Genomic DNA, 12,976 nt, shown 5'->3' on the forward strand with positions numbered 1-12,976 from the left:
CAATAATCTATTCGGCAAAATGTGTTATACTGTAACTTCTCTGCGAGTTGTTTTTCTTGACACAATGTCAAACATACACAAATGGTTAATATTGGAAATCTTAAAAACAGTGGAAGACAAACGGTTTGCATATTTTTAATAAGCAAGACTCAATTGTCTCAGAACAAGTATTGGATACCAAGATATCCGCCATAAGTTTTTTGTTTACATCGATATTTCTTATATATATTTTTATTTAATTTTTATTTTGACATTTTGATTTCGAGTTGAAAATTCAAAAACATCGATATTTTACTAATAATAATTATCTTTGGCAAAATATTGATGTTTTCTCAACAGTTTTTTTTCGTAATAAGCAAAAAGGTCTTCTGCACCAGTGGTTCCCAACCGTTGGTACGCGTACCCCAGGGGGTACGCGAAACCCTCGCAGGGGGTACGCGAAGGTCCCAAAATTAATTTAGTCTACATCTTTAAAACTTGTTTCTTACTCAGTTCCAACATTTCCCTCAAAATCAGATAACATAACCCATTGTACGTAATTTCAGACTCATTTTCAAAACTTTCGCTTTCAGTAACCCGCTAATTTTTCTCCATAGCCGTAAGGTCTCGATGCTAATTTTTCTCCATAGCCGTAAGGTCTCGATTTAAACTCAGCGAGTTCAGTATCTTGTCATCTGTTGAAACACGAAGTTCGTGAATTGTGGTTGCAAACAAAGATGGATAGATTCCTGATCAGGAATAACAAGAAGCCGAATGATGGTACCCAAAACTCTGAACCTGCACCTAAGAAGAAGAAATATGACGAATCATCGGTCAAAGTGCGTCGATATTTGTCAGAATACCTAGGGCTCGGATTTAGTGCGACAAATTCTGATCCAGTGAATGCACAGTGCGTTCTTTGTGGTCAAGTCTTGGCCAACAGTTCCATGAAACCTGCGCATATGACCCGGCATCTCAGTACTGTGCACCCTTCTCATGTCGGTAAGCCCATAGAGTTTTTCAAGCGTAAACAAGAAGCATTCGCTAGTAACTGTTTGGAAATTGCAAAAGTGGCATCAGTTTCTTCAAAGGCTCTCCGGGCTTCGTATGCTGTTTCATATTTAGTTTCAAAACAGAAAAAACCGCACACCATCGCCGAATGTCTGATATTACCAGCACTAGTGAAAGTCAGTGAAATAATGTTTGACACGAAAACTGCTACTGCCCTTCAGTCTATACCTGTGTCGAACAATACCATTTCAAGAAGGATAGAAGACATTGCAAGCGATATTGTCATGCAGGTTATTGAGCAAATAAAGTTGACGAAGATGTTTGCGTTACAGCTTGACGAAAGCACGGATGTGTCAGGTGAAACCCAGGTGATCGTCTTTGTTCGATATCAAGATTGTTCTGACATAAGAGAAAATATTCTGTTTTGTCAAAACCTACAGTCAAGAACAACAGGAGAAGAACTATTCAAGGTGATTGACAAATTCTTCGCAGAAGGGGGCATCTTGTGGGACTGGTGTCTATCAGTTTGCAGTGATGGAGCTGCCGCCCTAACAAGGAAGAATAATGGGCTCATGGCCTGGATAAGGAAGAAAAATCCAAAGGTGAAGTGGTTGCACTGCATCATTCACAGGCAAGCTCTTGCATCGAAAAGGATGAACGCACATCTGCACGAGACCCTCAACGAGGCTGTAAAAGTGATCAACTTCATCAAAGCCCGACCACTGAACTCAAGAATGTTCAAGTTGCTGTGCCAAGAGATGGGTTCAGAACATCAACATTTACTTCTGCACACAGAAGTTCGCTGGTTGTCTCGTGGGAAGATTTTAAACAGACTTTTCGAGCTTCGACAAGAAGTTCATATGTTTCTTCTGGAGCAAAAATCTGCATTCAGTTCACTTTTTGAAAACCAGGACTGGGTCTGCAGGCTGGCCTATCTTGCGGATATTTTCGACAAACTGAATGACTTGAATCTGTCAATGCAAGGTTTCCGGACGGACGAACTCTCCCTGAATTCGAAGATGTGTGCTTTCATCAAGAAATTGGAGTTCTGGCTTAAAAAGGTTCAAAGAAACAGCGTTAGTGTCTTCCCGACCCTTGACAAGTTTGCGGACGATAGTGAAATTGATAACCTCAGCACAATCTGTGATTGTATTCGGGAGCATCTGACAAAGTTGCGAGATGAACTTGTGTCATATTTCCCATCGATTATGAACCAAGATAGAACGCAGGATTGGATCCAAAATCCATTTGTTGAAGACGTGACCTCAAGCTCCGGTCTTAGTGACAAGCTTACAGAGAATCTGATCGAACTTGCCAGCGATCGCGCCTTAGAACTGAAATTCCAAAATGTAACTGTTTCCCAGTTTTGGCTGGAGGCGAAAGGAGAATACAAGGAACTAAGTGAAATCGCCATGTCTGCTTTGTTACCATTCGGGTCCACTTACCTTTGTGAAGTGTCATTTTCGACAATGTCATTGATCAAAACCAAACACAGAAACAGACTGAGTGTACAAAATGACCTTATAATTGCCGTTAGTGACATCGAGCCAAGATTTGATAATATTTTAGCAAAAAAGCAGCCTCAAGTTTCTCATTGATTTTGTACGTACATTTAAGCACCGTCATATTGGACAATAAATCTCGTGTTTTTGAAAATCTGATTTTAGTTAAGAAAAAAGTAAAACAACGATTCTCAAGAAAGGAATACGCAAACTTTTTGGGCCTTGACTAGGGGTAAGCGGACCGAAAAAGGTTGGGAACCACTGTTCTGCACCATCAAGTTATCACACCCCTAATCGTTGCATTTCTTTTATTGGCAAAATATCGATTTTTATTAGCCAACTAAAATAGGCAAAATATCAAGATTTTCTTGATCCTTTTTAAAATACTTATTTCTTTATTTTTTATATTCATTACATTCTTTTATATTCCTGAATATTTATTTTGCTGCAAGCAAAAGGATTTTTAGCCCCCTCTCGTGATTCCCCTTCTGATTTTTTATATCTCTTCTGCAATAATACATAGGTCAAAGAATACTTGTGACTTATTGTATACCTGGCTTCGATATTGCCAAGGTGGTATAAAAACCAAAGATTCACAATTATCCTGGTATTACTAGCTAAACCTTGCTTTAGCTGCAGGTTTTTCGTAAGTCTGGCTTTATGCCAGATTTTGCCTCTCACTAACTCGGACTATCTGGCTTGGTTTTTTCTACAATTAAACCATGGCTTGATTCCCGCATCTACTTGATTTTAACTAAGAATCAATGGAGGATATTTACTTATTAAATAAATTACTTTATTCATTATTTCTCCTTTGCAGAAAAATATTCATGATTTCTTTGCAGGCCAAACATCCTTTGTGGGGATAAGTTACTCTATTTATTGAATTATTTTTGTTATTTTTGAAATATGTCTTTTATCTCTATCACTTACTTTATTTTCATTTGGCTGTTTCTTCCGGAAAATATTTTTTTTTCTGTATTCCAAAACAGGTTTTCTGTTTTCTCTTTTCATCGATTATTGTTACGATTGTAGAATAATAATGGTGAGAACAATTCATGGTATCATAACAGAATAACATGTTCGCTGTATGATTGTTCCAGAAATATGGTAATAAATTGATATGAATAGTAATATATTGTAGAAATATAGTAATAAATTTATATGAATAGTAATATATAGCAGAAATATAGTAATAAATTGACATAAATGGTAACATAATTAAATATATAGTAATAAATTGATATAAATATATTGCAAAAATATAGTGCTCTAATAACAAATAACTGCTTGATTAATACTCAAGAAAAATGTTTGAATACGATGCCCATTAACATTTTTTCACACATAAATTATTAATTTTGGAGAATTTTCTTACGAATGTATAAATTTAATTAAAAAGATTGACAAAAACATGCACACTCACACAAAAGTCTTTACTGATTAACTAGCTGACTAATTCGTTTACAAACTGCTATAAAAATAAATATCAATTTAAACAACAGGCAATGTAAGGCAAGAAAGCACCTGATAAAAGTCAGCAGCAGCCCTTTTACGCTCAACTGATTATTCAACCATAAAAAAAACAAAATGCTCTCTCTCATTATACTCTACTCACAAAAAAAAGAAATAAAGAGATAATATTATTGCCAAAAATAATATATAAACTATATTTCATCATTCAATAAATACTTCCTTAATGCTTTTAAGAGAGCTAATGTACTCAGTTTTTGGTAGATGGCGCTGTTGCGCTAGCACAGCTGCAGAGCCCATCTACCAAGTTTAGCTCAATAGTGCCCAATATATGTGTGCTGGTTCGTCAATGGCGTCACCAGTTAAAACAGTGACTATCCTGACAGTTTTCTGTGCCATCAATATGCAAATTAAGTACAGGAAAGATACTTTATTTGACCTTTCTTCACCCCTGTATACAGTGGCGCCATCTACTTTTTCTAACTTGGTGACTTTTACTCTTCTGACGAAGCCACTAGATACTGCTACGTCCCTTTTTTTAGATGTCAGCACTGTTCACAGTAGAACTACTTCTACGCACAAACCGCCACGCAAGCCGAGTGATATTTTCTTCTTTTTTTGTGTTAGTTTGTTATTTAGCATAGTGAAGCAACGCAAATTAGCTGTTAGCTACGATGTTGTTTAAATAAACCTATCTTCTCTCTCTCTCTCTCTCTCTCTCTCTCTCTCTCTCTCTCTCTCTCTCTCTCTCTCTCTCTCTCTCTCTCTCTCTCTCTCTCTCTCTCTCTCTCTCTCTCTCTCTCTCTCTCTCTCTCTCTCTCTCTCTCTCTCTCTCCACCAAAGCTATTTTAGGATTTTTGTTTGGGGAAGGGGGGATTTTCGTAAATTACGTTTCACAAAAAGAGAAATTTCAGAAAGCATCAAAACTTGATTATGTGCTTTTTTGCACATATTCGGAGAGGGGGATCAAACCCAGTAAAAGCTTTCCTGGATACAGCCTTGGTGCTGTATCCAGCTCAGTATGGATTTCTGTTGAAAATAATGCTAAAATTGCATGAATATACTCATAAGCTTACACTATCTACTTACTTCTGAGGCTTTATAACGGTTAATAAAGGCGTTTCACTTCGGTTACACTCACGTCATATCATAATTTAAAATGTTATGCCTAAAAATCATTGCAAAAGTGGACTCAACAACTTCAGTTTCTTTGCAATCAGATAAACAGTAGGCTTATAGTAATACATATAGGAGAGAAAGACACGCATAGACCTACATTAGATATTATATATCTGGATACTTTAATATAACTTATTTAAAATGAATTTAATGTTAAATGTACTTTAGTCAAGTTTAAAATTATTAAAAACTAGCTGGATCCCGGCGGGTTGGCCGCTGGGACCCAGCATGGTACGCGGCAGGCTTCTATATATGGATTCTCATTGTGTTCTAACCGTAGACAGTGCTGGGTCCCGGCGGCTTCGTTTTTTTTCTTTTTCGTTAGTTTTTGTCTGTCTTTTAGTTTTCTTTTTTTTTTAGTTTTTTTAGTTTTTCCTTATTTTTAGTTTCTATTTCTTTTTTAGTTTTCTTAGTCAATTTTTTTTTTCTTTTTTAGTTGTTTTCTCTATTTTTTTTTAGTTTTTCTTTTTTTTTTTATTTTTTTTTATTTTTTTTTAGTTTTTTTCCTTTTTTAGCTTTCTTTTAATTATTTTTTCTTTTTTCAGTTTTTTTTTATAAAAGATAGTTTTTAATTCTTTTAAGTTTTTTTTGGTTAGCTTTTTTTTATATATTGTAACGGACATGACGATGAAGATAGTGTAACGGACACTACATTTTTATATATATACTAGCTGGGTCCCGGCGGCTTCGCCACCGGGCCCCATCATGGCACGCGGCTGGCTTCTATATATGGATTCTCATTGTCCCTTGTGTTCTAACCACAGACAGTGCTGGGTGACGGCGGCTTTGCCGCCGGGCCCCATCATGGCACGCGGCAGGCTTCTATATATGCATTCTCACTGTCCCTTGTGTTCTAACCACGGACAGTACTGGGTCCCGGCGGCTTTGTCACCAGTCCCCGCGGGCCCCAGCATGGCACGCGGCAGGCTTCTGCCGCGTGTGGATTCTCATGGAATCCACATAGTGAGAATCCATAGGCATTCTTATGGATTCTCATTGTCCCTTGTGTTCTGGGTCCCGGCAACGCTGTCATTTTTGGATCGAATTGATGACGTATATTGGTTTAGTTTTCAGTTTTAAGGTTTTCGAATTGCTTTAATCCATTGTCAAAATATATGGAAATATTTGTGCAATTACCAATTTTTAAATTTTAAGCAATTTAATAAAATTTAAAAAGAGCCCCAATTTTTTGAGCTCGTGTAACGGTAATAACGATAATGTAACGGACACTACATTTTTATATATAGAGAGATAAGTGAGCCAATCAGATTTTGATGTCAATGAACCAAAAAATGTATGTGAAAATGAAGACTTCTCTGATATGGAGGATCCTGATGATGTTAAGATTGATGCTGGATACTTTATTCTTATTAAATAAAAAAAATATATTTGTTTTTTCAACTGAAAATAAGCCATAAAATTAATATTTCAAACAAACAGAATCATTTCTGTACATGAGTGGGACTGCCCCTCCTCCACCCTTGCTCATTTACACCACCTGGCACCATTTGCAAAAACCTGGCACCACCAAGCAGCCAAGCAGAGAACAATCCACTGTGGTCTAGAGCAAATTCATATATATTAGGTACTTTAAAGGTGTAAATCTTTCTCCTTTGCATCAGTTCCTAAGTTTCAACACTCCTCTTGTAAAGTGAATATTTTGACAGTAATTTAAAATAGAATAAAAAATTTACCATCCATAGAAGTAAATTTTTCTGAAAATGCTTCTGATTCTTTTAAAGATTTCAATTTGGTTCTTTCGCAGTGCCTCGGCAATTCACTTTCAGTTTCGGACTCACCAAATGACTCCACTGATGAACTTCCAAAACTCATCCTTTAAAGAAAAGGAATAAAATGTGAGCTGCTAGATACTATCTTTATAAACGAGCGAGCAATAATTGTGTATGCATGTGTATACATGTTACGGTGACGCAAATTAACTATTGTCGACATTCACCGGTGAATATCCAAAATAACTTTTTTCTCCTTGGATTTAGTCAGTGTTGCCAGTCAATTTTTTCAATTTAATGCAAGATTTGATGATGACATATTAGGTTAGATTAGATTTGGTTAGGCGAGGTTAGGTTGGTTTAGGTTAGCTTAAGTTAGGTTTTTAACCCATTTCTGATATTTAGAACCAAATTTAACCTAACCAAATCTAAACTAACATAATTTAACCTAACTTTAAATTTTGTCATCATAGGTTGCATAAGACAGAAAAAGCTGACTTGCATAGCTAATAGAATCGAAGCAGAGAAAAAGGAATTTCAAACATTTACCTGTGAATGTCGACATTAACTGGAATTCATACATTCACCGTAACATTTATACATATATATATATAAATTTGTAGACTATATATATATATATATATATATATATATATATATATATATATATATATATATATATATATATATATATATATATATGTTATGATGTTGATAGACTCCAGGATGAGAATTCGAGAGAAAATTGTAAGGAACAGTTGAATACTAAACTTGAGAGTTTAAAATTTGACGTTTAAAATTTTGAAATATTGAAGATGTATGGAATAACTTTAGGAAAACAGTTTGTGAGGTTGCTGATAGTGTCTTGGGGGAGAAAGTTAGGGCCGCAGCTAGAAATATTAGTGGAAAAGCTTTATGTTTAATTGAGAGGAGAAGAGGCTTGTACCTTAGTGATAGATCAAATGAAAAAAAGGAATATAAAGAAAGTGGAGAAAGTTTTAAAATATGACTTAAGGAGATGTGAAATGGAGGCCATGGATAAAATTGTCAAGGATTGAAGATTCAGCTAGACTGTATAATAGTAAAATATTGTACTGGCATGTTAATAAACAATCTAGACTTGTCCCAGTAAAAGGTAGGAACAGGGCCATAATTAGTGATAATAAAGGTTAAAGAAAGATGGGGGTGGAAAAGATATAAAGGAAAATGAAGAAGTTACTGATACCCTGGATGTGAAGGTAGATTTGTTTTTTGAGGAAGAATTAGAGACAGTACTAAAAGGACTAAAAAATAATAAGGCTCCAGGTGCTGACAGTGTGGTAAATGAGTTTCTTAAATATGACACCTCTTCACAGGAGCTTCGCTGATGTAATATTTTGCCCTGGATCTAACCATCTTCCATCAATAGCTACAATTAATCACCCTGTGAAAAAACTGAGAAAGAAGAAGGTTATAACTAGACTAATGAAGAAAGAAAATCTCCAAAAATTTGCAGAAGAGATTAGCATAATCAATTGGAGTCCTGTTTTTGAAGAAAAAGAATGCCCTTCAAGAGCATTAGATAGCCTTATGTCGGCCATATTGCCTATTTATGAAAGAGCATGCCCCCTAAATACTAAAAGTCCAAAAAACCTGTTTTTCTAAAGCCATGGATGTCGATGGAAATAGGTTATATGAGAGATATTTAGATGATCGAAGTGATGAAGATTTTAACCTATTTAACACACAGAGGAATCTAGTGAATAAACTTCGAAGAAATGCAATTTCTAATTTTTAAAATCATAAATTTGAGGATAGCAAAGGGAACATGAAAGAAACGTGGAGGACAATAAATGACCTTATTGGTGACAAAAGAGATAAGAGGAATGAAGAAGTGTGTTTAAGTGGTTGCGACCGTGATGATAAAAGTGCAACTGTTAATAAATTCGGTAAATTTTTCTCGAATATTGGTCCTGAAGTGCAAGCTAGTGTTTATGACAAGTATCAAGAAATACAGGGTAGTAATTTTAGTGATATAAGAAGTGAATCTCTGGAAATGAATTTTAATTTATGTACTAGTGATGAAGTGAGTAAAATTATAAAGTCACTGAAGTCTAATTCAGCTGGAGTGGATGGCTTAACTCTTCGAGGGCTTAAAGCAATTTTGGGGTATATATCACCCTGTCTGGTGTTTATTATTAATCTTTCTCTTGAAAAGGGTAAGTTCCCTGAACAGCTTAAAGTTGCAAAGGTCATACCCCTCCACAAGGGTGACTGCAAAAGCGATATTGAAAACTGGCGACCGATTTCCATTTTACCTTTTTTCTCAAAAATATTAGAAAAAATTGTCCATAAACGCCTATATGATTTTCTCCAGGTTAATAAATTATTAAGTGAAACCCAATTTGGGTTCCGAAAGGGATACTCCACAACTCATGCCTTGCAGCATCTGGTGGAATGTGTTAGTGGTGCGTTGGATAAAGGGTACTTACCAATGCCAATTTTCATTGATATAAGGAAAGCATTTGATACTGCAGATTTCAAGATTTTGCTGGACCGACTCAAATGTCTGGGAATTCGCGGCACTTCTTTACAGTGGTTTGAAAGTTATCTCCTTGGAAGATCCCTGCGTGTAGTACTTAATGATGTGACTTCATCTTCTTATCGACTAAAACGTGGAGTTCCGCAAGGTTCTGTTTTAGGTCCCTTACTTTATATTGTGGACGTAAATGCGATGTGTTTTTATCTTCAAGATGTCTATGTAACAACCTTTGCTGATGATACAGCTTTGACAGTGTGTGCTAAATCGATCGAAGAGGTTGTGCTGAAAGCAAATGATGCATTGAGAAGCTTGGAGGTTTTCATGAACCTCAGTTTGCTGTGTGTCAACGTGAAAAAGTCATTTTTAATGACTTTCTGCAGAGTAGGCATGCCAGTTGACGCTAGAGATCTAGTGATTTTATCCGGAAAGCCTATTCAACAAGTTCATATATTTCTATACTTAGGATTTTTTACGATTTTTTTCTTTATTTATTCAAACCCTTCATGGAAGCATCACAGCGATGTTATTTCTTCAAAAATTGCCCGAGGAGTTGGAATGCTTCGTAGATTGAAGAAGTCCTTGCCAAAGCGGATTCTTCTAATGATTTACCACTCAATTGTTTACCCATATATTTCATATGGCTGTCTGATTTGGAGCAGCAATTTTTATAGTAATTTCAAAAGAGTCCAGATTCTTCAGAACATTGCCGTGAGGATCATTGGCAAGTATGTCAAGGATGTGAATGACACAAGTGCTTGTTTTAAGTCTTTAAATTTGTTTAATGTGGGCCAACTGCGGGATTATCAAGCAGCAGTTTTCGTTTTCCAGTGCGTGCATAATTTAGTCCCAGGTGTTTTTCGTGACAATTACCGTGCTCACAGTGATATTCATGAATATGATACGAGGGATAGTGATAAATTGGTGATTGAGCTTAAGAGTAGCACAAGATCAGGATTTCGATTAAAGTTTCTTGGAACTTCAGTCTGGAATTATCTACCAGTGAGCATCAGGGCGGTTGAGCATCTTCTAGAGTTTAAGAGAAAGTTAAAAGATTATTTAATAAGGAATGATTGAATTTGTATTTATTTGTGAGGAGATAGGAGATGGTAGGGAGGTCTGGTTGGTTGGGGGTGGTAAGGAGGAGTGGGTGGTTGGGTGGTACTGAGGGAGTAGGATTGTTGGGATTTTTTTCTTTTTTTTATGGGGGGATATTGTGAAGGAGATTGATCTTTTTTTTGGTATGTTTTTTCTTTTTTGTTAGCTATTTATTACTTTATTTTTTGGTGTGTTTAGAAAAAGGTTAATGTTTTACTACTGCACGCCAACAGAAACGTATGTTTTTCCATCAGTGCAGTAGATGTGTAATGTAAAGAGTTTTAATTTTGTTAATTAATAAAGTATCGTATCGTATCGTATCTGAAGCTAGAAATAAGTTACAGAAGATAATGAATATAATTTTTGAAAAAGGGGAAGTACCTAGCGATTTAGAACAACCGTACTCAAACCATTGTAAAAGAAAAGTGATAAGAATGAGTGTGGTAATTATCAAGGCATTAGTCTTGTCTCTGTAGGTAGCAAATTACTTAGTAATGTGATCCTTTTTAGACTGAAAGATATTGTAGACAAAGTTTTAACAGAAGAACAGTGAGGTTTTAGAAAAGTTAGAGGATGTGTTGACCAAATTTTTACTCTTGGATAATTTAGAAAGGCCTAAGTCATCAGACACCTTTGGTCCTCAGTTTTATAGATTATGAGCAAGCGTTCAATCCTGCCAATAGAAGAGCTTTAGCAAAGGTTTTATCCTTGTATAACATACCGGACAAATACATTAAAGTCATTAGTGCTATGTACGAGAAAAATATTGCTGCGGTTAAAGCAGGAAATGAGGTCAGCAGCAGACTTGGTATTAAATCAGGAATTAAGCAGGCTTGTGTTTTATCGCTTTTTATATAGACAATTTTGATGGAGTGTGTCTTAAGAAGTAGAAGAAAGGCAATGGGAGACCAAGGAATCAAATATGGAGGAAAAACTCTACAGGACTTAGATTACGCTGACGATTTGAGCTTCGTCCATGAAAGTGTGAGCAAAATGAATGAACTGTTAGAGGTTTCGCAAGTTCAGGGTGCTAGAATAGATTTGAAAATAAGTGTCAAGAAGACTAAGTTACTTACTAAGGCTAAGAATAAGTGAAGATGAAAAGGTGACATTGGGCGACGAAGTGATTGATCAGGTGTACAGCTTCACTTACTTTGGTAGTATTATTAGTAAAGACGGTGGGAGCAGTGAAGATGTTAAAAGTAGAATAGACGAGGCTCAGGTTTTTTTTCTACAGTTAAAAAAGTTCGGAAGAATAGGAGGATAAGTTCTGCAAACCCAAGATTAGAATATTAGAAGCTACAGTGATGGCAGTGGTCAAATACGGCTCTGAAGCATAGGCGCTCCGAAAAGCGGATGAAGATTTGCTAGATGTTTTCCAGAGAAATTGCCTACGGATTGTTCTGGGTACCCGGCGGACTGATCGTATTTCAAACATTGGGCTGTATGAAAGTGTGGTTCAATCCCGCTTTCTATGGCTACAATATGAGAAAGCTTGAGATGGCTAGGGCACATTTTGCGGATGAAGGATGATAGATTGTCAAAGATATGTCCTTTTCGGCGAACCGTCTAGGGCTAAACGGAAAGGGGGTCATCCGTGATTGGAGTGGGAGGATTTCATAAAGAAAGATTTGAAGGAAATGGGAACTTCCTTGGAGGGTGTAAAGAGGGAGGTTTTGAATAGACTAGGAAAGAGGAGCGTGCGTAGCTGTGTTGGCCTCAGGCAGCCTGGTGCTGTGGTGAGTTGTTATTAGAAGATAGTTGTATATATATATATATATATATATATATATATATATATATATATATATATATATATATATATATATATATATATATATATATATATATATATATATATATATATATATATATATATATATATATATATATATATATATATATATATATATATATATTTATCATGATCATGAACATAACAACAATTGTGTATTTTGAGACTTCAGCTTAGCATTAAAATTCGATTCCAGTGATGAGATTATGTGAAAGCGCCTCTGCCTGGAAGGATTGTTTTTCGTTTTTAATACAATGAAGACGTAAAAATTGCATCTAAAAAAAAAAAAATTATTTGTTTTTTCCGGTTTTTCAACGAAAATACCATAAGATATTTTCAAAATCTGAGGATTAATCACTTAGGATTAATCAAAGAATTAGCGCAGTCTTTCTACAAAGTTTCCAAATACAACTATGTAACGAAAAGTTGATGTTAATATATACGGATCCTCCTCATCCCCCCCTGCAAAAAAGTAGTCACCGGTATATACAGACCCGGCGAAATCCATCAGAAATTCTATCAGAGAACTCTTAAAGAAACCACAAGATAGCATTCAAATCTTAAATAGAAGCTGCAGAGGAGAAAGAGGGGTGTGAAAATTCTTAGTTGTAATATCTGAACAGGGGTCAAATACTTTCGAATGGTACGACTCAACTACAGAGGACAGCCATAGTTATACTATATTTATGGT

General features: G+C 35.7%; 1 protein-coding gene across 1 annotated transcript in view; it reads right to left on the minus strand.

The window, feature by feature from the left end:
* Nucleotides 1–12,976, minus strand: part of LOC136040585 (nuclear receptor coactivator 7-like) — a 254,488-nt gene that overhangs the window by 72,922 nt on the left and 168,590 nt on the right. Inside the window, exon 9 of the mRNA XM_065724830.1 lies at nucleotides 6,839–6,978. Coding sequence (XP_065580902.1) covers nucleotides 6,839–6,978 — 140 coding nt within the window. The remainder of the gene's footprint in view (nucleotides 1–6,838; nucleotides 6,979–12,976) is intronic.

This window comes from Artemia franciscana, chromosome 21 (genome assembly GCF_032884065.1).
Source record: "Artemia franciscana chromosome 21, ASM3288406v1, whole genome shotgun sequence".
NCBI lineage: Eukaryota > Metazoa > Arthropoda > Branchiopoda > Anostraca > Artemiidae > Artemia > Artemia franciscana.